The sequence below is a fragment of the Podarcis pityusensis genome, assembly GCF_964106645.2.
Source record: "Podarcis pityusensis genome assembly, chromosome: 9".
In the NCBI taxonomy this organism is placed as follows: Eukaryota; Metazoa; Chordata; class Lepidosauria; order Squamata; family Lacertidae; genus Podarcis; species Podarcis pityusensis.
In genome coordinates, this window is record NC_138034.1 from 22,711,651 (window position 1) to 22,736,026 (window position 24,376).

The 24,376-nt window shown below is 42.6% G+C and overlaps 2 protein-coding genes across 6 annotated transcripts in view; one reads left to right on the forward strand and one right to left on the reverse strand.

Moving 5' to 3' along the window:
* Window positions 1–2,998: 2,998 nt before the first annotated feature.
* EXOC1L (exocyst complex component 1 like) overlaps window positions 2,999–24,376 on the reverse strand; it is a 113,138-nt gene continuing 91,760 nt past the window's right edge. For 3 of the 5 annotated variants that reach the window (XM_081020594.1, XM_081020593.1, XM_081020596.1), the window contains 2 exons: window positions 5,668–5,798; window positions 2,999–4,041 (listed from right to left, as the gene is read on the reverse strand). In XM_081020594.1, the coding sequence (XP_080876720.1) occupies window positions 3,772–4,041; window positions 5,668–5,769 (372 nt within the window). In that variant the 5' untranslated portion in view covers window positions 5,770–5,798 and the 3' untranslated portion in view covers window positions 2,999–3,771. Of the gene's footprint in view, window positions 4,042–5,667; window positions 5,799–9,899; window positions 10,206–15,552; window positions 15,566–24,376 lie in introns of those variants that run through there. The other 2 variants (XM_081020595.1, XM_081020592.1) reach the window with 2 other exon arrangements.
* LOC308485978 (uncharacterized protein) overlaps window positions 14,062–24,376 on the forward strand; it is a gene marked incomplete at its 5' end in the record, with an annotated part of 44,986 nt that continues 34,671 nt past the window's right edge. The window contains 3 exons of the mRNA XM_081022206.1: window positions 14,062–14,231; window positions 17,190–17,301; window positions 19,725–19,802. Coding sequence (XP_080878332.1) covers window positions 14,062–14,231; window positions 17,190–17,301; window positions 19,725–19,802 — 360 coding nt within the window. The remainder of the gene's footprint in view (window positions 14,232–17,189; window positions 17,302–19,724; window positions 19,803–24,376) is intronic.

Here is a 24,376-nt window from a genome sequence, read left to right on the forward strand (position 1 = left end):
TTAAAGGTGCTACTGGAAGGATTTTTTTTATTTTGACTATGGCAGACCAACACGGCTACCTATCTGTATCTCTGTGAGAGTGAAAGATGCAAACAGGAGGCGCAGGACCAAAAAAGGGTGGAGATGGGCGTTGATTGGGGCAAGAGGGCGGGGCTATTTAGCGTTCTCTTTCCTTCGCTCCTCCCACCGCGGGCAAAGGGGCGTGGCGAAAGCCCATGGCATATAATCAATGTTGGGAGGAGAAAGGACTCCGGATATTTGTTGGAGTAAATGCATTGCGTGCTACTTAGTCCAGAGCACCTGTGTACCTGGGTCCCCATCCACTCCTCCTGAGGGCAGGAGGTTAAAGGCTTCTCAGTACTGGGTGGATGCAGTGATGGTGGCGAAGAAAAATAATAATAGGATGGTGGTCCCGCCAATGCTGACCTAGACAAGGTCGACTGTGGTTTGCATTCAGTCAGATTTATTCCATGTTTTCCGCCATTTGCACTTTAGCTATGTTCTGTCTTGTTTCACTGACTTAGCTCTTCAGAAAATCAAGCAGCTTAATAAACTGATCACTGCCGACCTCCAGCTTTCCAATCAGCTTTCAAAAATATGCCACCCTCCAGCCAGGACAGTAGTCATGCAAGAGTATTCATTGCAGGACCAGTTTTCTTCAGTGGAGAGAACACGGGAGACTTACTGCATCTTTTGTAATAATCTGTTTATTTACAAATATAGCAGGCTGGATAGGTATTACGGGTGTACAGAACCAAGCACACAGTTTCAGTCACTGAAGCATCAGACCCTTCAAATTTGAAACCAGCTGTCCAGTCAAATCAAACTAGGAAATCCTTCTGTGTACCCCACCATTCTGCAAATATGCTTGATTTACAGCAGGGTGGTCCGACGTGTGGCCGGAGGGCTGCATGCGGCCCTCGTGGCCGTTTTTGGTGGCCCTCAGCAACATCTGATGTTCCCCCAGCCTTCGCACTGCCTTTCCAAAGCTGGTAAGCAAGGTGCTGGACTTTGGGAAAGAGGTTTGGGGGCTCTGACAAGGCCCTAGAGTCCTCTCACCTCCATCACAATACCTAGTTAATGCTTTCCCAGCTTTAGGAAGGAGGCAAGTGTAGTAATGTCCTTTCTTAACAATGCCACTTCAACGATTTCCCACAAACTGTGTGTGTGATTCTTACTTTATAATTGAAGTACTGGAAACTAACCCTTACTTCTGTCTTTTCTTCCCTCCTCTTGTTTTGTCTCGGCACGAAATTTAGGGCCAGTTTAGATTTTCCGGCAGCCCTGATGTAAGCATCTTGGAAATGTGTGATGACCTCAGCGTTTCACGCAAGTCAAACCCCAGATCTGCCATTGAGTCAGATAATCACTGCAGTGCAGTGGTTAGAGCATCAGACCACAGCTGAAGAAATCCAGGTTCAAATCCCCCACTGGTGACTTTGAACCAGTCATCATATCACAGGGTTGTGAAGATGAAAGGGGGGGGGGTTTGGAAACCATGTGCAATGCCTTAAACTCCCTGGAGGAAAGGTGGGATAGAAATGTAATAGACAAATCCCTTCTCCCTGAGGAGTGGCTGGTTTGCACTAATGCAAAGGTGCCATTTGTGTGAAATGGCTTCTCCAAAATCAGGGTTGTAAAGGGGTGCTACAAGAACTATGCATCACAAGGACATTCCAGTTGATGCAAGTGGCACCTCTGCAAACCAAAGCTCTATTGAAGTGATCAGAAGCAAGTGTAAGATGGCTCATAATTATTTTTTTGGGGGGGAGGGGTTGTATTTTAAAGTACAGGCCATTCATGTTTGTTGATCCTGAATCAAACCAATTAAAAAGATAATGCTTTAAAAATTCCATAGTTGTAATGACTTAAGAATTCCTGAGCTATTGTGCCCCGAGAATGTGAATGAGGTATCATAAAGGTTTAAATCAGCTCACTTTCACAACAGAGTATGCAGCAATGCATATATGATAGCCACATTCATAGCAGTGGTATTTTAAGTATACACTGTATTTTCATTTGAATCCAGTTACACATATAAAGAAGAGCCAAGCAAGAGCAAAAATAGTTGAACGTAACAAATATGTAGTTACATATCAGTTCCAAGGATACCAAACAAGTCTGTTGAAAGTATCAATTATTTGTTCATTTCTTAAGAAAGAATGGCAGGGAGTATTTACAGTTCGATTTTTGTTGTTTCATTAGAGTGTTACTAAAGGAACTTCCTCCTGCAGCCACCAGTGCTTCCATATGCGTGTTAAGTATAAAACTGATAGCAATATGTATCTGCTGCAGGCTGTTTTCACATGTAAAACTTAAAAGTTTTGTTTTGCTTTTTAAATAAAGTAAGCTGCCATCTATCAAGTTAGACCACTGAGTCTATGTAGCTCAGTATCACCTCACATTCACATTCCCACCCCACAAAGCACGTTCAAGACACATTTAAAGTGCATGGCTTCCGTCCAAAGAATACTGGAAACTGTAGTTTTCCTTTAACAGACATGCAATTCCCAGTACTCTTCTCAAACTACAGTTCCCATGATTCTTTGGGGAAGCTATGTGCTTTAAACATGTATAATCATTATATAAATCCAGACTTATACCCACTGCTCATGACTAGTTGCAATCCAAATGGAACTGCATGATTCCCAGCGCATGCTGTGCAACTCTTCTGATTATTTATTTATTCATTTTTGTTGTAGTCAAAGCACACACAACTTGTGACTTGCAGAGCTGAACATTGTTCACTAGCTCTGCTTCGAGTCTGAGAAGTGCAGGACAAGCCACATTGTTTGTTCTCTTTATAGGCAGCAAGAGCCTGTTCCATCTTGGCTTGGCGGGCACAAATTGCATAGGCAGGTGATACTGTGGGTTAAACCACAGAGCCTAGGGCTTGCCAATCAGAAGGTCGGCGGTTCAAATCCCTGCGACGGGGTGAGCTCCCGTTGCTCGGTCCCTGCTCCTGCCAACCTAGCAGTTTGAAAGCACATCAAAGTGCAAGTAGATAAATAGGTACCGCTCCGGCAGGAAGGTAAACGGTGTTTCCGTGCGCTGCTCTGGTTCGCCAGAAGCGGCTTAGTCGTGCTGGCCACATGACCCAGAAGCTGTACGCCGGCTCCCTTGGCCAGTAAAGTGAGATGAGTGCCGCAACCCCAGAGTTGTCCACGACTGGACCTAACGGTCAGGGGTCCCTTTACCTTTATTGTAGGAATGTGCATGTTTGTTTGCTTTGTGTTCTAAGGCTACTAAAGATCAGAGGTGGTAGAAATGGAAAACCATCTTATAAAAATGCATAACACGACTTGCCTTTGCCGCTCCTGCCCACTGCAGTTTATTGCATGCACAGTAACAAAGGGACGGGACACAACTCCTTGCCCCCTAAAGCACCAACACATGCCAGACTACAGTTCCCAGGTTTCTTTGGGAGAAGCCAGGCCAGTTAGACCAGTATAAAACTAACATACAGTTTTGTGTAGCTGTAGCTATATTGCAATCTTATACATGTCTATTCAGAGGAAACACCATGGAGTCCAATGGGGTACGTGATTACAGGAACGCAGCCTGAATATGTGTTTCAATTTGGTGAAATAAGTGGTTGGAAATAGATATTTAAGCACATACATATATTGTCAAGACTCTCTCTTTGAGATGAACAATTTATATAAAAAATTGTAACCGTTTATGAAAAATCGAAACCCTGACAGTATGGAATTGAACTATTTAAAAACCTTATTTTGAAATTGTATCCAAATCCGGAGAGAGTGATAATAGTCAGACAGGCAGAGGGCACAGAGACAGACACAAAAGGTTGGATGCATAGAAGCAGATTCTCATAAGTACTAAGCAGTCATCCCCATTGTTAGATGACCAGAGTGAACCATCATTTATGTAGGTAAAATCAAAGTTGACTATCTTCAAGTCCTTCTGGAGGTACATCTCGTTCAGTTTATTTAATGTCCGCGCAAAGGCGTATTTAGATGCACAGCTATAAGCTTCCCAACTATAGACTTTCTTGAAATGCATATCAAACCACGGATTATCCTGAAAAGAAATAAATAAAAAGAGAAAAATTATTACTTGTATGATCGGGTCTAAATCCTTATTGCACTGCACTCAATTGCCTTGTAGCTTGGGCATGTTATTGTGGATAAAAAAAATTTATTGACCCAAGATAGATTTTGGAAATATTTCCCAAACTCTTGGGTGGTTCTAATTTGTACAACTTGTGCCAGTTCTTTTTGCTGCTGTTGTTGGGGGTGGGGAGGGAATCCTTCTACCAGTTAGCAGAAATTTTGATGAAATAGAAATATTTGAATAGTTATAATTTGCTTCAGATATGTTCGTTGCTATTAAAAATTAATATTTCTGAAATTTTGAAATGGTGTATGTAATTGAAATAGAATCACATAAGAGCAAGAGTACTTACCTCTCTGTGTCTCTCTTTCACTCTCTTTGACAAATCAGGCCTAAGTCTTAAAGCAGTGGCTTACAACCAGTGTGCCATGGCACCCTGGGGTGCCTTGAATGGTGCTCAGGGATGCCACGGGCACCACTGTCCTTTGTCCCTCTTTCCTTCCCTCCCTCCTCTGATGCCCTCTCACACCTCTGCCTCCCAAAGGGTTGTGCAGCTGTTTGTTGCAGCAGCCCTAGCTACAAGCTCTCCAGGCAAATTGTGCCTCTGGGGCTGGCTTTGGGGTGCTTCCCAGGCCTCTGTGGCGCAGTGTGAGAAGGAAACTCTCTTTGGGGCAGGAAGACAGCTCAGAGACTGAACTGTTGCTCAGACAACTCCCAAAGAGAGGGGAGAGGAGAGGAGCCTGAGGGAACACTCCACAAAGGTGGGTATTTGAAAAAGGATGAGAGGCTGCCAGCTCTGCAGGCAAGGGGTGACATAACTGGGCTCCTGAGCCCCACAGGGGTGTTGCAGAAAGACTGTAGTTGGTTAAGGGAGCAGTGGACTCAAAAAGGTCGAAAACCTCTGCCTTAAAGTATTTAAAGTTCAGTTAGGCCAAGAGGTTTAGAACCTAAAGGTGAAAAGAAGCAGGGAGCAGATTTGAGAGACATGGGGTGGAAACCCTGGTGAGGAAAGAAATTGCCAACTTTTATTTCCAACTTCCTTTTGCTCAATAAATTAACCAATTAAAAGTAATAATGTAAATTGCATGTGAATTCCTGCCTTTCTAGATGCTGTGTAATTTCCTATTACTGAGGATAGTTCTTCCTTCTTCATTCAAAATGTTTGTATTCAATTAACAAAAAGTTTGGTTTAATATGTTGCGTGAATGAATTTCCATAATTTGAGCTCCAAGATAGTGGCAGTGCTAAAACTGACCATAAGATAACGTACTCTATCAATACTGCTTAAATAAGACTGTAATTTCCCCACATTTTGGAGCTTGAGAGAACATGGAAAGCCCTGAAACTCAAAGGGTTCTTTTTGTTGCTGCTGCTAATTGGATAAGGTTCATTGAACTGAAAGAGACTGCTTAGTGGTTTTGGCAAGCAAAGCTTTATGTGGAGCAATCATAGTATGGATATGCTACCAAATATTCAGCCTGAAATCTCATGATGCAATTTTAACATAATAACTTCTTGCGTTAGCGTTTCATTCCAAAAATTACATCACAAACTGCAGTACAATGATGCCTTATAATAAAACGCAGTCCTTACAGTATCAGCTTCTTTCCCATCAATCATCTCCAAATCGTCAAGAAACCATTTTTCAGATATTTCATAATTCTCATCGAGGCCTATCCTAAAGTGTTTCACCATAGTTATTTGTACTTCTTCGCCTTTTGTTACTGCAAGACAAAAACAAAAGAAGAAGTTTGCACAGATGATACAGTTCTGCACTTATCTGAAAATTAATTCTCTGTTATTTTTAGAAACACTATATGATTTCAATTAATGAATAGGACGCAAGAGTGTCTGAAATTTGTTAAGTTTGGATACATTTAGCAGGCATATTTTATCTTGTGCAATAAGTATCCTTATTTGGAAGCAAGTTCCAAATGGAACTTACAAGTAAATGTGACTAAGATTGTCACCTCAATATACAAACACTTCAATGGCACAGAAACATCCTGTACAGGCTGGCTAATGGACGTACAATGTTATTGATATATTAATATAAGATTGTGACGGTAAAGTTCACACTTCCTCCAGTGTTTTGTGCATTTGTCCACTCTTAGATTCTCTCACACTGATGTTGCATTCATGTTGCATCCACTAATTTACCTAAATCTGGCAGCTGCTTCAGAGCCAGTGATTTCACCTCTTTACATGCTACTATATTAATATTATTATTAATAATAATTTTATTATTTATACCGCACCCGTCTGGCTGGGTTTCTCCAGCCACTCAGGGTGGCTCCGAACAGAATTAAAAGCACAATAAAACATCAAACATAAAAAAACTTTCCTAAAGTTTGTGGGGGGAAGGGTTAGGAAATAGGTGCTTGCAGGGAAAAGCCCATATGGGAAAACACAGTGCTTATCACTGCCATGTTTGATATCCTGTGAAAGATGCTCTCCACCCCAGACCCAGACCATTTTCTCTTCACCTCTATACTGCTCAGGTTGCTCATCCTCCCTTCCCTTTACCAAGCAGTGGGAAGGAAGCAAACAGCTCCATTTTTCTTTCACACTCACACCAGATTGCTACCTCCTCTAACCAACTGGCTCAAGGCCAGGACCACGGTATCTTGCCTGGAGTACAGTATCTGCAAAGCCTAGGATACATATGCAAATGCTTCACTTTGCACGCTTGGGACTTCCAAGTTTTGCTTAGTTTCAGTGAAGCTGTCCACGGTGCTGAATGATGGAAGATGCCATATGCCCAATGAAGACCTGGAAATGGAGTGTGTTTGTTGTGGTTTACCTCACACACTGACTCAGTCTTCTGACAAGTGTATAAAGAATGATGCGTGCATATGCACTTTGTAACTGATGCACTTTGTGTGATTTGCATGATGCAACATGCGTGCAAGTTTAAAAGCCCAACTCTTAATATACTTTTATATATATATAAAAGCGCTATGAATATCCACAGGTAATCCTCAGCATACTTACTTTGAATTTAATCCTATTAATTCCAGTGCGGTTTATTTCTGAGTACAGCTAGATCTGTCACTTTGAACCATGATCCTGAATACATTGACTGAAACCTAAGAGCTATTTTAAATACATACAAAGGATTGGGCAGGCCTCATGGATTTTTTATTTTTTGACATTTCCTGTTCAGAAGACCAGACTTCTATACCGTATCACAAACTGCTTTTGGAAAATGTTCACTTACAAAAGTTTTTTGCCATGTGTCATGAAAGACTGCTGCCTGAGAAGCACCATTCCAAATCCCTTTGTATGCAGCTAGTTTGCTGCTTTGGAAACTGGCCACTGCTTTGCTAAATATAGCCTTTCCTTTTAAAACAATTTTTGGAAGACAATTACAGTGGTACCTCGGGTTACAAACGCTTCAGGTTACAGACATTTCAGGTTACAAACTCCACTAACCCAGAAATAGTACCTCAGGTTAAGAACTTTGCTTCAGGATGAGAACAGAAATCGCACGGTGGCGGCACGGCGGCAGCAGGAGGCCCCATTAGCTAAAGTGGTACCTCAGGTTAAGAACAGTTTCAGGTTAAGAATGGACCTTCAGAACAAATTAAGTTCTTAACCTGAGGTACCACTGTACATAGTTTTTCCTTTGCACAACCCAGTTGTCAAGCAAATTGATTGGAACCAAGTTGCCTTTTAAGTTAATAGGAATGTGGGTGCATTGGCGGACCTCGGTGTCTCAAATTTCAGTGGCACCTTGTGCAGTGCCAAAATTTGGTGCCCACTGCCTCTCGCCTACCATTGGACGTAAGAGTGGTGGCGCCTGTTGTGGCGCCCCACAAGCTCTGTGCCTGGTGCGACTCCAACAGTTGCGCTCCCCTAGAGCTGCCTCTTGTGACTGTCAGGGTGAAGCTCTGGGTAAAGCAAAGTGAGGACTGTGAATATCAAAATGAATTTCAGAGGCAGCAGTAGGTTCTGAAACTCCATAGTGACTTACTGAATCTTGGTTTGGTCTATGTTAATTTTTGCCCAGCAGTGAAGCAAAGAACCACTGGATTTCAAGTGAGAAAAATGCAGATACTGAAGGATCTTGTTTTGAGGGAGGTTTTGCAGATGGTACCTGCAAAAGGGCAGCGTGAAGGAGGCTAGCAAGAGCAAATGTGTCTTCTAGGAAAAGAATCTCTCATGACCAGTAATTTCATATTTTCGGCTATACAGATAAGGAAGCAAGTTTTGCCCCAGAGGCATTCTGTCCTCCAATCCATTAATTCACCACCCATTCTGATTCTGTGCTTTAACATTCACTGAATCTGAGGTGGTGGCCTTTGATGGTGTCCCTGCTTTTTCTTTCCTAATATTCTGGGCAAAAACGATTTCTTCACCCCCTTTTGTACAGTCCTATTGATTACAAAAATGTTGCTCCCCCACTATTTCAGAAGAAAACTCGTCCCTCTGCATTCTCTTGAGGTCTTGCATTTGGAAATATTTAGCAGCATGAAACAATGCAAACAGCAGATCTTCATATTAGTGGCATACCTCGCCCCCAACATGGGTGATAACAGAGCACATTGACCATACATTTAGGTGATAAATATAAGCAGAAGATAAACAAGGATATTAAAGTCTTTCAATTCGTTGAAAAAATCTTTGAAAGTACTCCAACTACAAAATTATTTGCTTCATGTTACAGGTGCTTATATTATCATATTGGGAACAAAAGAGGACAATCTTTTCCTAGGGTTTTGTAGGAAATTTTACACACATACAAACTTCTGATTAGCATCTCTGTTAAACTTCCAAAATAGCTCCATTGGCAATGATTTGTGGTGATAAATTATTGCATTGCATAAACACCTAGTATCAAGGCTCAAAGCAGTGCGACAAATATCTAAACAATTTGTAGTTGTACTTATATAAGAAGGGAAAACTAACAAATCCTCAACAATGGCTACCAGAACTACAATGCAAACAAAACCCACAAACTTACAATATCTTCTAGCATCACACATTTCTCAATTACTGGAAGACATAGGGAACCCGTAAACACTGTTATGAGTTGGGCCAACTTGAAGCGTGCAGGGAGATGGCAACAAACAATTAAGATAAGTCAATCCTGAGCACATTGGCTTGAAAATGAATGCAGTAAGAATTACATCTAATGGGAAATAGGCTTAGTACTGCAGATTGCAAAGGAAGATGCCATTTCGCTGGTACAGTATTAAATGTAGTCTGCCTACAGCTGACACAGTGAGATGTAAATAAGCATTTACAAACAAACTCAAGCTATCAGCTAAAACCCCCTATTTAGGAGTAGGAGTACAACTGAATTCCGAGTAACCATGCATTAAAATTTACTGCAAAACTAGATTACTATTCTTTTTCTTGGACTTGTGGGAAGCACCAGCCTCTTAACTCTAAACACTTTCAAAGTCCAATCCCCATCACATTTGCTTTGAAGAAAATTTCATTGATTTCATAATTCCAAGCAGATGTGCTTAAGACTGCTGCCTTACTTGGAAATAAATACCATTAATCAGAATACATCAGGTTTATTGGAAATGGCATGAAATTGCAGCCAGGAGATCCCCTGTCAAATATAAATATTTAACATTTGTGTTGGATTTTTTCAAAGCATCCCACACACATTATATCCGTCCGTTATATTACCTTTCTGCTGCAGATAGACTGAGGCTGAGAGAACTGTGGTTTCTCTACAAGGCGCCACATTAGTTCATGACTAAGGAGAGCTTTGAATCAGAAATTTCTGGCTCCCAACTCACACTCTTAGTCCCTACACCAGGTTGGATAGCTGTAGCCTGGACCATGTTAGGCCCTTTCCTATTTACCTGAAGCACAGAGGTAGAAGCGATCCTTGCCCGAACACTCAACTTCAATGAACTCATACAACCTTTGCCCAAGGGATTTGAACAGCTTCTTGTTGAGGTCCTCTTTCACCAACGATGACATTGCCTTGGCTTTGATCACGAGCGACCCAGGCAGATGTTTTGTTTCCACACCTCTTCTCCTTCTTCCTTCTAGAGTCCCTCCAGGAGTTAGGACCTGAGTTCAGTGTCACACGGCAATCAGGCCACAGCTCCCAGCTTGTTGGCCAGAAGACCAGCGGCCCCATTCAGAGTCCTGCCCAGCAAAAGAGGCTCCTCTTCTCTGACATAGTTTGCTGATGTGAAGAGAGATTGTCTTCTGTGGGTCTCAGCAGCCCCCTGACTCTCACAGGGCAGAGGCATCTTTAATACCAGAGCAGCGAGGAAGCCCCATTCGCACTAACTCATTTTGATTCCATTATCCCAGTCAGTTAACAGCTGCCTGGAGGTATTGATTGAGATGATCTTCCATTAAGGATATTACCACTGGCGAAAGAAGAGACAGGAGCAGGAGCTACATCTCTTCACCCGCCCTCATCTGCAGTGCCGCTGCTGTTCCCGAACACTTAACTTTTGCCACAAGTCTACGTGCATCGCTTCAGAAATGAAGGGAAGCCAGACAGTTCTGGCTCTGAAACCACCTGCCAGTTCAGAAAGGGCTTCAGCACTAAATCCAGATCTTCACTCTCAGGACACCAGGGGGAAAAAGAATCCACCATCCGGGTTATAGTAATTCTGGAAAGCTGGTTTTTCTCATGTAACCCTTTCCATGCTAGAGTTTTGTCCCAATGCTATACAAATGTTGCAAAACATTTCGTTTATGAAACATTTTGTTCGCCCTTTCCCAAAGCTAATTCCTTCCACAAATATTTTTGAAATCATTCAATTCTCTGTAGTCTTAATGACTTCCCCCTGCTTCATTTCTCTCTAAGCCAGTGGTTCCCAGCCTTTTTTTTTTTTTGCCATGCCCCACCTAAGCATCTCTAAAATGCTGATCCGCCCCCCCCATGACATATAATTCTAATTATTCAAAAAGTGAACTCCTATTCATGTGGAGGAAGCCTAAAAGGCCATTAACTTGGTCTAAACAAGCTTCCAAAATGCCTCCTTAAAAATCAAATTGCCCCCCTTGTGGGGCGTGTGCTTCATGTTGAGAACCATGGCTCTAAGCCAGAAGTCGGCAACCTAAGGCCGATGGGCCGAAAGTGACCCATGGGGGGGGGTCACTTAACCGGCCCATAAGCCACTCCTGAACCAAGCCGTCCGCTCGTTGAGTCCCCATGTGCTGTGCTAAATTGGCACAGCACAGCACTGGGACTCTCTTCCGCAGCTCCGGAAATCGCTTCTGCACATGACCAGATGCCAAAAATTGCGCCTGCGCAGAAGCGCTTTTCGGCGTTTGGGCACGTGCAGAAGTGATTTCTGGCACAATAGACATGTGCAGACATGATTTCTGGCGTTGCGCTGCGCCGGTCTGGCCCACAGATGATCTCTGTGGGAGTGATCCAGCCCATGCCCAGTAAGCCTTGCCGACCCCTGCTCTAAGCTCTATATTTTGCATGATGGGTTCAACACAACATATCTCCTGTTTTTCAGAGGGATTAGCCCCATTGGGGTGTGTGTGTGCTCAAAAAGTGCTAGACTGGCAAGCTACCCTCAGCTGACGACCTGAGTGGAAAGAGCATCTGTAAACACTATTGATTTTAAATAATATCTTTAATTCATCTCCTTGCTCATTAGCAGAATTGCTTTCTCTTTTCTAACTCCCCCACTCCTCCAGGGAGGCTATTAACAGCACATTTAAGCCATTTTCACAAATGATATTTAAATCAGTTTTGCATTTTCTCTGCTGCATGGAGTATTTACTAGGTTGAATGTGCCTTCCGTTTAAAATGATCTCTCATCCGCTTTCTATGTTACACAAATAGAACAATCGGAGTAAGGCGTAAGTACCACTGCACTCATGTTCATATAGACAAAACTAATGAAACATCCACGTGATGACCCATTTTATTTTGAAAATCTGCTTCAGGAGGAAGTCACTGAGAGGGGGGAAGCATTAGTGGGGAGGGGGTGCCAATCCTTTCCTCACCTGACAAATAAATTATCTCCTAAAGTGGCTTTTCAAGCCAAAGGGATGCAGGTGGCACTGTGGGTTAAACCACAGAGCCTAGGACTTCCCAATTAGAAGGCTGGCGGTTCGAATCCCTGCAACGGGGTGAGCTCCTGTTGCTCGGTCCCTGCTCCTGCCAACCTAGCAGTTTGAAAACATGTCAAAGTGCATGTAGATAAATAGGTACCACTCTGGCAGGAAGGTAAACGGCGTTTCCGTGTGCTGCTCTGGTTCGCCAGAAGTGGCTTAGTCATGCTGGCCACATGTATGCCGGCTCCCTCGGCCAATAAAGCAAGATGAGTGCTGCAACCCCAGAGTCGGCCACGACTGGTCAGGGGTCCCTTTACCTTTATAGCCTTTGGGCTGCCATTTCATGCATCATGTGTAGTTTGGCCCTCAGCTGGTCTTACTTCTGATGACCACCTCAGCTTTGTAACTGAATTATGTTTCTTCTCCATACACTTTTATATCGCCCTCAAAGACACCTGTGCATAAACATGAGTACTGTACTATTGAACTGCAAGCAACCATGTGTGAAAGGTGTATTTTCACAGCAGTTTCCTGAATGCTTGGTATAGAATTTTATAAAGAATTTGTGTTTAAGGATGACTTGGAGCATGGAAGGTAGATTGAGAGTATATTGGTAAAAAAATTGCAGGAGAGGGACGCAACCGTGACCTTAATGTGGGTTTCTGCTATAGACTTCCAAGAGGACTTGGATAATGCCTTCCTAAAGCAGATTATCAAAGGTTCAAAAAAGGAGAGAGAGACATAATAGTCATGGGAGACTTCAGCTACCCTGATATCTGCTGGAATCCAAACTCTGCCAAGAATGCAAAGTGCAACAAATGCCTCTCTCTTCTTTTTTGGCGAGCACTCATAGCCAAGTAAGATTGTCTTCCATAAACACGGTTTTAAAAGTGAGTCCATAAATAACTGTGGAGGCCAATTCTGGATCCACACATCCCTCTACAGTGGGGACATAGGTTTCCAGGCAGGAGTTGGTCATAGTGAGGGTTTGCCAGGCGTGCCTACCTCTTAGCACGTTTCTCCCTTGTGTCCTGAGTTTGAGTGTCTTCAAAACCCACGACACCTTTGGGAAAGGCTGTTCTCCAATTGGAGGGCTTGCCGGCCAGTGTTTCCCAATTGTAGGTGTCTATACTACATTTTTTTTAGATTTGCCTTGAGAGAGTCTTTGAACCTCTTTTGCTGACCACCAGCATTATGCTTATGTTTGGAATAGAGTAATTGCTTTGGAAGACGATCATCAGTGGCTTGCTGACAGTGTCATTTCCCAGAAGGTGGAAGAAGCAACAAGGGGGGTCATCTCTCTTAAGGGTAAAGGTAAAGGAACCCCGGACCGTTAGGTCCAGTCGTGACCGACTCTGAGGTTGCACGCTCATCTGGCTCTATAGGCCGAGGGAGCCGGCGTTTGTCCACAGACAGCTTCCGGGTCATGTGGCCAGCATGATTAAGCCACTTCTGGCGAACCAGAGCAGCGCATGGAAACGTCAATTACCTTCCTGCCAGAGCGGTACCTATTTATCTACTTGCACTTTGACGTGCTTTCGAACTGCTAGGTTGGCAGGAGCAGGGACCGAGCAACAGGAGCTCACCCCGTCGCGGGGATTCGAATTGCCGACCTTCTGATTGGCAAGTCCTAAACTCTGAACTGGCCTAACAGAGTCACTTGGCGGCAGGCAGAAGTTCAACTGGTGCAGCTTCTCCTCGCACGCAAATGCGGTGTAAGGGGAAGCCCCTCCACCTGTTGAAGTTCTACTACGCGCAGCTGTTTTAAGACACGGAACCTGTCCAGAGGAAGGAAGGAGAACACCGGCTGTTGTAAAGATTCTTTCCGCGTTGCGCGGGGTTTCCGCGCCGCAGGGCGTGTTCCCGTTCCCGCCCGTGCGCCCAGGGCGAAAAACATGCCCAAGGCTTCCCTGTCCCGCCTTCGTGTTGCCACAGGAATGAGCCCGAGGCTGCTCCTCCCCACGAAGTGTTGGAGACGGAGCCATGGCCGCCTCGCAGCGAGAGGCAAACCCTCTCTCCCCGGATGGGGATCGCTCTCCCGCGCCCGCCTCCTTTGCGCTTCCTCGCCAGGGAGAGGCGCCGGGACGCCGACGGTTCCGCCGAGCAGCCGCCGCCGCCGCCCATCTCTGCGGGCTGCTGCTGAACAGGAAAAGGTAACTCGCCCTCGGCCGGCTCCACTCCGTCTCCCCTTGAGACCCGCATGCTGAGGAGGCGGGAGGCCAGTTGTTTCAGCACCTTGGCCAATGGGGGGGGGGGGATAGTTGTGCGCTCTGTGCATGCCCTGGGACTATTGCACATACGCGCGCGCGCCTTTCTTTCCGCCCCACGGGAGCCACGGCTAAAGAGAGGCGTTTGCACGACTCTTTTAGTTAATAAACAAGTTAGGTCAAAAGATCTAGAACTCCTGACTCGTTGATTTAGAGCTAGATTTCAGAGAGCTGACTCCCTGGAATGGCTGTGGAAAACTCCCCACCCTCCAAATTATTAAATAAACACACAGATCTCATACATTTGGGTGGATGGCGAAGCTGCATCTAGGCAGTCTTCTCACTTTAGGAAGTGTTCAGCCTAATGTTTACTTGGAAGCAAGCCTCACTAGGTTCAGTGGGACTTTGAGAGTCAGCAAAGTGCGTTTAGGGGTGCATCTTTACGCTGCCACCATGTTAAGGCTTTCTTCTGAGTAGGCATGGATTGCATTGCGAATAAACCCAGGAAGTAAGAAATAAGTCACAGAGTTGGAGGGAATCCTGAGGGTCATCCAGTCCAACCCCATCCATTCCATCACCTGTTGATGGATGGACACTCATATAGCAGCTATCTCTGGGATGGCTGCTGTTGGGCTGAGTGGAAGGAGGCGTATCTGAACCCAGAAAGTAATAATGAATTGCATTCAAATACATTTGCAAGCTAGCAAGACCTATTCCCTGCAACAGCGTACAAATTGATATGCTTAATTTGACCCCACAACACACATACAAACAAAACACACGCAACCTGTCACACCCAGCACCCTCCAGACTCTCACAGCACCAGCAGAATAAAATATCTGTCTACATAATGCTGACACAAAAAGCTTTGCACATGAAACTGGGAAACACTGGCCTGCGAGCGCTCCAGTTGAAGAACAGCCTTTACCAAAGGTGTCATGGGCTTTGAAGACACTCGAACTCAGGACGCAAGGGAGAAACGTACTAGGAGGAAGGCACGCTTGGCAAATCCACACCGTGATCAACTCCCACCCGGAAACCAATGTCCCCACTGTGGAAGGACGTGTGGATCCAGAATTGGCCTCCACAGTCACTTACGGACACACTGTTAAGACCATGTTTAGGTAAGACAATCTTACTCGGCTACAAGTGATCGCCAAAGAAGAAGAAGACAAGAATGCAGTTTCACTGTCTTCCCCTTTCCACCCCTCTTTTCCCATGTCTCTTTTCCGATAGCCTCATATTTCCTATAACGATAATGTCTTACCTCGAATATGACTGTTTTGTTTGACTAATTCAATGACTTGAAAGCAGAGACTCTGTACATTCTGTTATTACCCAGGAAAATCTTAATAAAAACATTTAAAAATACAGCTTTCAGTATGTGCTGTTTTGTTTGTTTGTTTGCGTTCCCATTATCTTGAGCTCTCACCTCGGTAACTTGGAAAAATGTACCTCGGCTTAAATGTCACGTGCATTGCTGCCTGCAGAAGTTTGTTCCCTACCATATTAAATTACCGGTAGTCTCTAATTACAGGTAGTGAAATTCTATGCTTGTTTAACTCAAAAGAAGATCCTGCTGAGTTCACCAATGCTTATTCTAAAGCAATTGTACAGAGGAATGCAGTCTGATTGCTCTTTTAACAAATATTCAGGGATGCCTGCCTGTCCCCAGCCTTCCTCTTCTCCTTGTTTCTACAATTGGTAGTTCTTCCCAGGGAATTACAGCCTGGATGTCAAAGGAGTTCTTATGGGACCCCAAAACAGTGTGAAGCTTGCATGCTACTGCTTTGTTACTACTACACCCTGGCTGTGCATTGACACTGGTTCATCAGTGCTTTGCTTAATATGAAACTACAGAGGTACCTTGGTTGTCAAACTTAATCCGTTCCGGGAGTCCATTCAACTCCCAGAACTGTTCAAAAACCAAGGCACGGCTTCCAATTGGCTGCAGGAGCTTCCTGCACTCAATCGAAAGCTGCGTAAGCTGCGTCGGACATTCGACTTCCAAAAAACGTTTGCAAACCAGAACACTCACTTGCGGGTTTGCGGCACTCGGGAGCCAATTTGTTTGGGAGCCAAGCCGTTCGACAACCAAGGTACCACTGTACTGTCAAAGTTTGTTTGTTTGTTTAATGTACAAATTACTGAGATGCAAGAATAATGTTTCACACACTGCCTTTTTTTCTGAATAAGATGGACTAACAAAATGCCAGTTGAAAATAATCTGTTAAATTGAAAGTTTTAAAGTTTGAACACTCTGTAGACTGAAATCAGCTCAATAGTTGGTTTTAGTTAGAAGAATTCGGTGTTTACAGAACTGACAGTAAAACGTACTTATTCTGGCAATTTTACCAATATGCAAGGAGGGTGAAGCCTCTTGCCGGGGGGGCGGGGAAGGCTAACAACAAGCAAGAATATACAAGTATAATTTTTTTTTGTTTATTTAACAAAATTTATATAATGCTTGATTGTTAGAAACCTCTAAGCAGTTACAAAAATTCGCAATGAAACATTCAAATTACTGATTAAATACAGGTGTTTCAGAATATTCAAAAGATGATTCAATTGTACGCTTTTTCTCTATGGTTTAAATAACTTCCTTATAATTTACCAAGTTAGCACATGAGCCCTGTATCTTTGTATCTGCCTTATTTAAGTATTGCTTTATCTTCACCTTATTATAGCTGTTGTATGTACCATTTATTTATCTTGATTAACACTGGGAAATTTTTGCTGCTCTCAATAATTAGAATTTTTTTAAAAAAAATAAAATAAAAGTATACTGACAGGCAAACCACAATGTCTTTTGAGAAAGAGCTAAATACGAATAAAAATAGATAAATATTGTGTAAGCTCTTTACTCCAGAATAGCCAATGCCACACTTTTTTTTTCTTGTGCAGATATATTGAAAGGAGTCAGGCAGTGCAATGGGCAACATTTTACCTGGAGAGGCAGATGAACTTCAAAAGTGACTTCTTGTTCAATGTCAGTGATTATTCTAAAAAACAATTTGTGAGTATTTTTTTATGTTTCATGAATCCTTAAATCTCTAAAAGCCTGGTTGCTGTGTCTCTTGCCTGCTAGCCATAATCAGTCTGCCATCCATTTATAATACGAGGATAGTAATACTGTCCTGTGCTTCAATACTCTTGTAAGGAGTACTTAGATCATATATATATGTTAATTGCTTGGAAAACCTGAAATGTCTTCTCTCTATCTGGTGCTGTTATTACTGGGGCAATTCAGAGCTGATTATGGAATACAATCTGGGGTGCAAATGGGCCACATTTTATACCCATACAAGTTTATTTCTATATGAAGAATTCTGTTAGATTTAAATAATGTTCAAATTAAATTATTTCTACATTGTGTGTTGTTGGGGGAGGGGGAAATACAATGAACTGCAGTGCCCTGTTTAGGGAAGTTTTTAATGTTTGAAGTTTTATTCTGTTTTTAGTGTTCTGTTGGGAGCCGCCCAGAGTGGCTGGGGAAACCCAGCCTGAAGAGTGGGGTATAAATGATAAATTCAAGTGCATCTCTAGGTTTGAAGTCAGCATGATTAATTACCCTGAATGTTGGATACATACCCAGAAAAACTCCATTCTAGTTTCTGCCATTGACTGACCCAAGTGTCAGATCATAAACTCAGCCTTATTTCCCTACCTGCAAAGTGGAAGTAATGGTGCCAAGTGCTATTTAGGGGATCGTTTCTCAGTTGTAAGCATTTGCACGGAACATAATATTTTGTAATGTCATGCCCATTGCCTATTGCTGGCTGGCATACCCCATCCAAAGCACTTATTTTTCTGGCAGAGCAAATCAAATGATTTGACACTATTAATATAGCACTTTTATAATGAACATTAACAGATGAGGTGTAATTCTGTTAACATTTTTGTTTTTTAAAAAAGTGGAAAATGTTGCTTTTGATGAGCAAAATTTATTCAGAAAATTTCTATCCTTCTCTTAAGTCCAAAGAGTTACAGATTTGCTCTATTTTGATGTTATTAATGTCAGGACTAAGTTCATTACTGGGAGAAGTTAAGGACATCAAGTTTTTATTTGGGAACAGAGTGATTAGAATAATGTAGGGCGAAACCTAAAATTGGATGTGTTTCTAGTAAACAATGAGTTGGACCCAGAGAGCCCATTACATGAGCAAAAAGAACTTCCAGCTCCATTTGCCACAGCATAAGTATTATGTTTCTGGCTCTTGTTAAAACCTGTTTTTATTTACTTGGGCTTTGCAATCCACTTGCGCCTCCTCCATTCTAGTTACTGTATATGCTACTATTATATTAATCTGCTATTTATTGTTATTTTATGTGTATGATTTATTTTTATTTAACTTCTATGCTGTTCTATATTGAAAATAAATCTTTAAATGATTTATATCTATTTTTTTTATTAAAAACATTTTAAGCAACACAATTAAATCAAAATAAGGTACAAAAACAACCCCATAAAAGCAACTCGTAAATATCCAAATACATCAAAATGCAACATAATTTGTATTTATCAAAAAAAAAAAATAGATATTACTGAAAGGCCCTAACATGTAATACAACCAGAAATTCAGGAACCATGCTATCATACCCAGTCACTCAACCACCACTTTTTTTTGCACCCACCACATCAGTCCACCCAATCAGTTTTCACTTCAATAAAACCCTGAGTATTTAGCAACCAATCATCATGTATATGCAAATAGGTCCACTGAAGAACAATCCAATAAGGGAGTGTGTGTGTGTATGTGTGTGTGTGTGTGTGTGTGTGTGTGTGTGTATAATGACTCATTTCTACCCCACCACTCACCTGGAACAATACAAACATTGTCTCCTCATTTCTCACCAAAGGAGACTTGAGTCTTTCTTTACTTGTGGAGAGCTGAGCACATCCGCCAAGCACACCTTAGACTCATGGGGAGCACCCCTGCCAAGCTAACAAAAACAAAACAAATCTCTCTTAGAGAGCAAGAATGCTCCAAGAACAATAGTTTTTAAAAAGACATGATCCCATAGGCTGAAACTGGATGGTGCTCTCAGGATCTCCAAGGGGTCTAGGCTAATTGTGGGATCATGTTTGCTATAGACAGAGCAATTTTGCTCTCAAAAGTGTTTCACAAATCTTTCACAGCAGGCTTTGGTTCTGGGGATGCTTGTTTGGGTATGATCTTTGTTAAATTCAGTGGGTTTTACTTCTAAGATATGCAGAGGTCTATTATATATGTGGAATGCGTTCTTGAAGAATTATGTCCCTAAAGTATGTTGTAACCCATTTTTAGAAAACAGTCAAACCAATACAAATATAGAGTTGAAAGAGATACCGATGACTGGAATGAATGCCTTTATACTGTGTGTATAAGTAACTAGGGAATAGCTAAGCTACAGTCAATGAAAAGGCTATTGTATAATGTGTGCATTTTCTTTGTGTAGCCAAAGAAAGGTTTTGAAAAGCTTAAGCGTCTGTTACATATTTGTCCAAACCAAAGAAGGCAGGAAGACATTCTAAAGGTAAGAGAGAAGAAATACTATGTATTGTCATCATATGATAATATTGATATTAGTCATTTTTGTGGTATTATTTTAATTGCACGTTATTTTGTGATATTTTAGTTGAATGACAGGCTGAAAATGCAAATAATAAATGAATAAATAAAATATTTGAAGCATTAATATGGAAAGGCATGTGCTGAATTTATCATCTTATATTTGTAAGTAATTATTGCTTTTGTGTAACTATTTAGCCACAGTACTGCATTTTGTTTACAATACTTATTTATACATTTTTTAAAAAAAAGTTCTCTCTCATTTTGCCCCCAAATCCCCAAATAGGTAGCTGACGTTTTAACAAAAGTTCTGTCAATGTTAAAAGAACAAATAGTTCCCCCACCCAATAGCAGATGATAACACATACGGTACATCCTGGCAGTGGTAAACCAATTACAGGATCAGGAATTGGTTAAGTAGTTGGAAGCTGACAACCATTTTGTAAATTAAAGATAATAATACAGTGGTACCTTGGTTCTCGAACTTACTCCATTCTGGTAGTCTGTTCAACTCTAGATTCGAAAACCAAGGCACAGCTTCTGATTGGCTACAGGAGCTTCCTGCACTCAATAGGAAGCCGCATCAGACATTTGGCTTCAGAAAAACATTCGAAAACTGGAACACTCACTTCTGGGTCTGCAGCATTCAGGAGCCGATTTGTATGGAAGCCAAGCCATTCAGGAACAAAGGTACCACTGTATAGCCAGTGGGATCAAAACCTTTGTTGTTTAGTCGTTTAGTTGTGTCCGACTCTTCGTGACCCCATGGACCAGAGCACGCCAGGCACTCCTGTCTTCCACTGCCTCCCGCAGTTTGGTCAAATTCATGCTGGTAGCTTCGAGAACACTGTCCAACCATCTCATTCTCTGTCGTCTCCTTCTCCTTGTGCCCTCAATCTTCCCCAACATCAGGGTCTTTTCCAGGGAGTCTTCTCTTCTCATGAGGTGGCCAAAGTATTGGAGCCTCAGCTTCAGGATCTGTCCTTCCAGTGAGCACTCAGGGTTGATTTCCTTAAAAATGGATAGGTTTGATCTTCTTGCAGTCCATGGGACTCTCAAGAGTCTCCTCCAGCACCATAATTCAAAAGCATCAATTCTTTGGTGATCAGCCTTCTTTATGGTCCAGCTCTCACTTCCAGACATCACTACTGGGGAAACCATAGCTTTAACTATATGGACCTTTGTTGGCAAGGTGATGTCTCTATCAAAATCTTACATCTACATAAATGTGCTTTGGAATGCGGACCTAAAATCAGCATCCTGCAGGACCAGCTTCCAAAGTAGTATGTCATGACAGAGAACCACTTTGGCCACATACTTATGTTAGAGACACTGGAAAACATAGTCCTCTTGAGAAAGGTAAGAGATAGTCTTTAGTCAAAAGCAGCCTTTAGTTATTTCTGTTTCTATCAGAGAGTCTCCACTGTTTGTCTAATATAGATTAGAGATGTAAAAAGCAGGATTCAAATTTAATAAGTGGTGGGCATCTTTCTTCTCTCCATCCTCTAAGGGGTTCTATGGGGAAGTTATAGTTTTAGCTCTTCCTCCATAAGCAAGCTGCACAATCACCTGTCACATACTAATGTATAAAGAAACATTTTGTTAGCTATCTGTAAAATAAACAGGCTTTTAGAGCTCATAGATTTTTTTTTGTTTAAGCGTTTCAATATAAAAAGCTTTTTTGTAAACGCAAGTCTCATTGCAAGGCATCTGACAAATATTGACAAAACTTTCTACCTCTTAAAGTTGCGTAACAAAGTGTTGCTTTGTTTATTAAGGCAGCAATCAGCAACCTATGATGTCTTTTTGCATCAGATCCTATGCCAGATATGTATTTCTTTGACTCATTAAACATGTTTTATATAAATAGTTGGGCGTTCCTTTATCAGTAATAACAAAACAAACCATACATCAACTGATAGTTGCTAATGCAGTTACAGTGGTACCTTGGGTTAAGTACTTAATTCGTTCCGAAGGTCCGTTCTTAATCTGAAACTGTTCTTAAGCTGAAGCACCACTTTAGCTAATGACGCCTCCTGCTGCTGCCACGCCGCCAGAGCACGATTTCTGTTCTCATCCTGAAGCAAAGTTCTTAACCTGAAGCACTATTTCTGGGTTAGCGGAGTCCGTAACCTGAAGCGTATGTAACCCGAGGTACCACTGTATTTAGATTTTTTCTAAAATTGTATAATAATAATAAATTTATTATTAATACCCTGCCCATCTGGCTGGGTTTCCCCAGCCACTCTTGTAAACCAGTTGCCCACTGCCACTTCCTTTCCACCCTGCAATCTCCCAGGCAGGGCCAGCACAAGACAGTTTGGCACATGGGGCAAACCACAAAGAGCCATGCCCCCATCAGGGTAGAAGGGAGGGGAATGAAGCTCTTCATTAGGAACAGGGTGTGTGGGGAGTGAAGATCTACATGGGATGTGTTCCTTGGAGGCTGGATCTGCTGCCCCTGTTGCCCCACCATGCCTCATGGGAGGGCTAACCCTGCTCCCAGGTCCAGGAGGCAAGCAGAAGTGAGAAGAGGGATAGAGTGGCTTGCAACCGGAACAGGGTAAGTTGCCACCCTTTGAGTAATTAGTTGCAAGGCTGGACAGATTTTAACCTTGGGTTCTGCCTGGTTGTACCGTCATGTGAAAGACAAAAATCCCATGACTGCAAACATGGAGCAGGAATTCTAACAGTTAGATGCATACTAAGTGATCTTCTTTTGCTTATCACATTGTGATATTCCTTGAAGCTTTAATGAAAGAAGGAAATGTGAGCCCTACCATACCCCACAAATTATTAGGCAATCTCTGGAGTTCAGAAATTATATTTTAGGGGATGACACTAATGGCTTTACTGTGTGACTCAATGCCAGCTTCTTACCCCTTTCCAATAACAATCTTGTAGCACAGAGTTGGAGAGAATGTTATAAATTATAGTTAAGGGGAAGTGTATTGAAAAGGTGTTAGTAGCCTATGGTCTATAGAAAAAGGAGATGTGAAAAACAAGTCCGGCATATTTAGCCAGGCAGACTGAGGTGGGGGGGGGGCATGGACAGCTGTTTTGGCACATGAAAGTAGAATCTCAGTAAATTGGAGACCGTGTTATTGAAAAGATTTTGGCAGGCAGAAATAAATGAGCAGTGACATGGGTTTGAATGATAACGGGATCACTGTACATACGACTGTCCTTGCCACATTAAAACCAGTGATTTTGGTGTGCTGTGCAATTAAGGATTTGACAGCTCTTCTGGGAGACAAATCTGCTCATTCAGCTCATTTAAATTTCATGTGTTTGCATATTCTATAATTCTGCCTCAGCGTCCCCTCTGTCAATGGAAGTACCCGATATTCCTTTATTCTACATAAATGCTGTGAGGAAAATTGTGTGATTCAAAGATAAAAGAGAATACTACCATTTGGGACAGTAGTGTGGGCAGATAGGGTCTTTAACAGCTGTATAGAAAAGATAATTTCAGCAGGTGTAACTTACATGATGGTGGACTGCAGAGTCCAGTAATGACCAGGACACTGAGTCAGAGATTATAGCGCTACCAGCTGAGCACAGTTTATGTTGGTGATTAGCTGTGGGTTAAACCACAGAGCCTAGGACTTGCCGATCAGAAGGTCGGCGGTTCGAATCCCCGCAACGGGGTGAGCTCCCGTTGCTCGGTCCCTGCTCCTGCCAACCTAGCAGTTCGAAAGCACGTCAAAGTGCAAGTAGATAAATAGGTACCGCTCCGGCAGGAAGGTAAACGGCGTTTCCGTGCGCTGCTCTGGTTCACCAGAAGCGGCTTAATCATGCTGGCCACACGACCCGGAAGCTGTATGCCGGCTCCCTCGGCCAATAAAGCGAGATGAGTGCCGCAACCCCCGAGTTGGCCACGACTGGACCTAATGGTCAGGGGTCCCTTTACCTTTTAAACCTGAGCTGGCTGGCAGAACACTGAACTATACCCCACAGCAGTAGGATTGAAAGAACTAGAACCAGTACACTCATCAGCAGTTTCCTTCAGGCTTTGAGGAACCAAGTTCCTCCCAGTATGATAACACAGGGAGTGCAGTAGTTGGAGCGCAGAAAAAGTGCCCATCTCTGGGACAGAAGGCTGGCTCTTGTCTCTAGCTCTCTGAGACAGAGTGGACTGTAATCAGAGGCTCAAAAGGCCACAATTCACTTCCAGTGCTTGCTGCAACAAGTTGTTCACAGGAAGCTCTCTTTGGTGCTGCAATAACTGACCTGCCTTGCCCTGTGGGCTCTATGAGAACAAAATAAAACACCTCCCTCATGTCTAAATGAAGAGATGGAAGTGTAAGCCCAATGCTCTTTGTGGCTCATTCTTGAAATGCCAAAGTATAGTTCATGCCTGAATTGTGCCTGCTGCAAGGAAAAAAACAAAATATAAAAAGGAGAATTCCTGGATGCCAAGATCCAAGTTTGGGGCAAGTGCTCTTTGATGAGAGAACCCCAGCAAAGATTTAAAATCACAAAATAGTCAGCAAACTAAAATGTGGAAATATAGGTTGTTAGTGTTACCATAAAGCA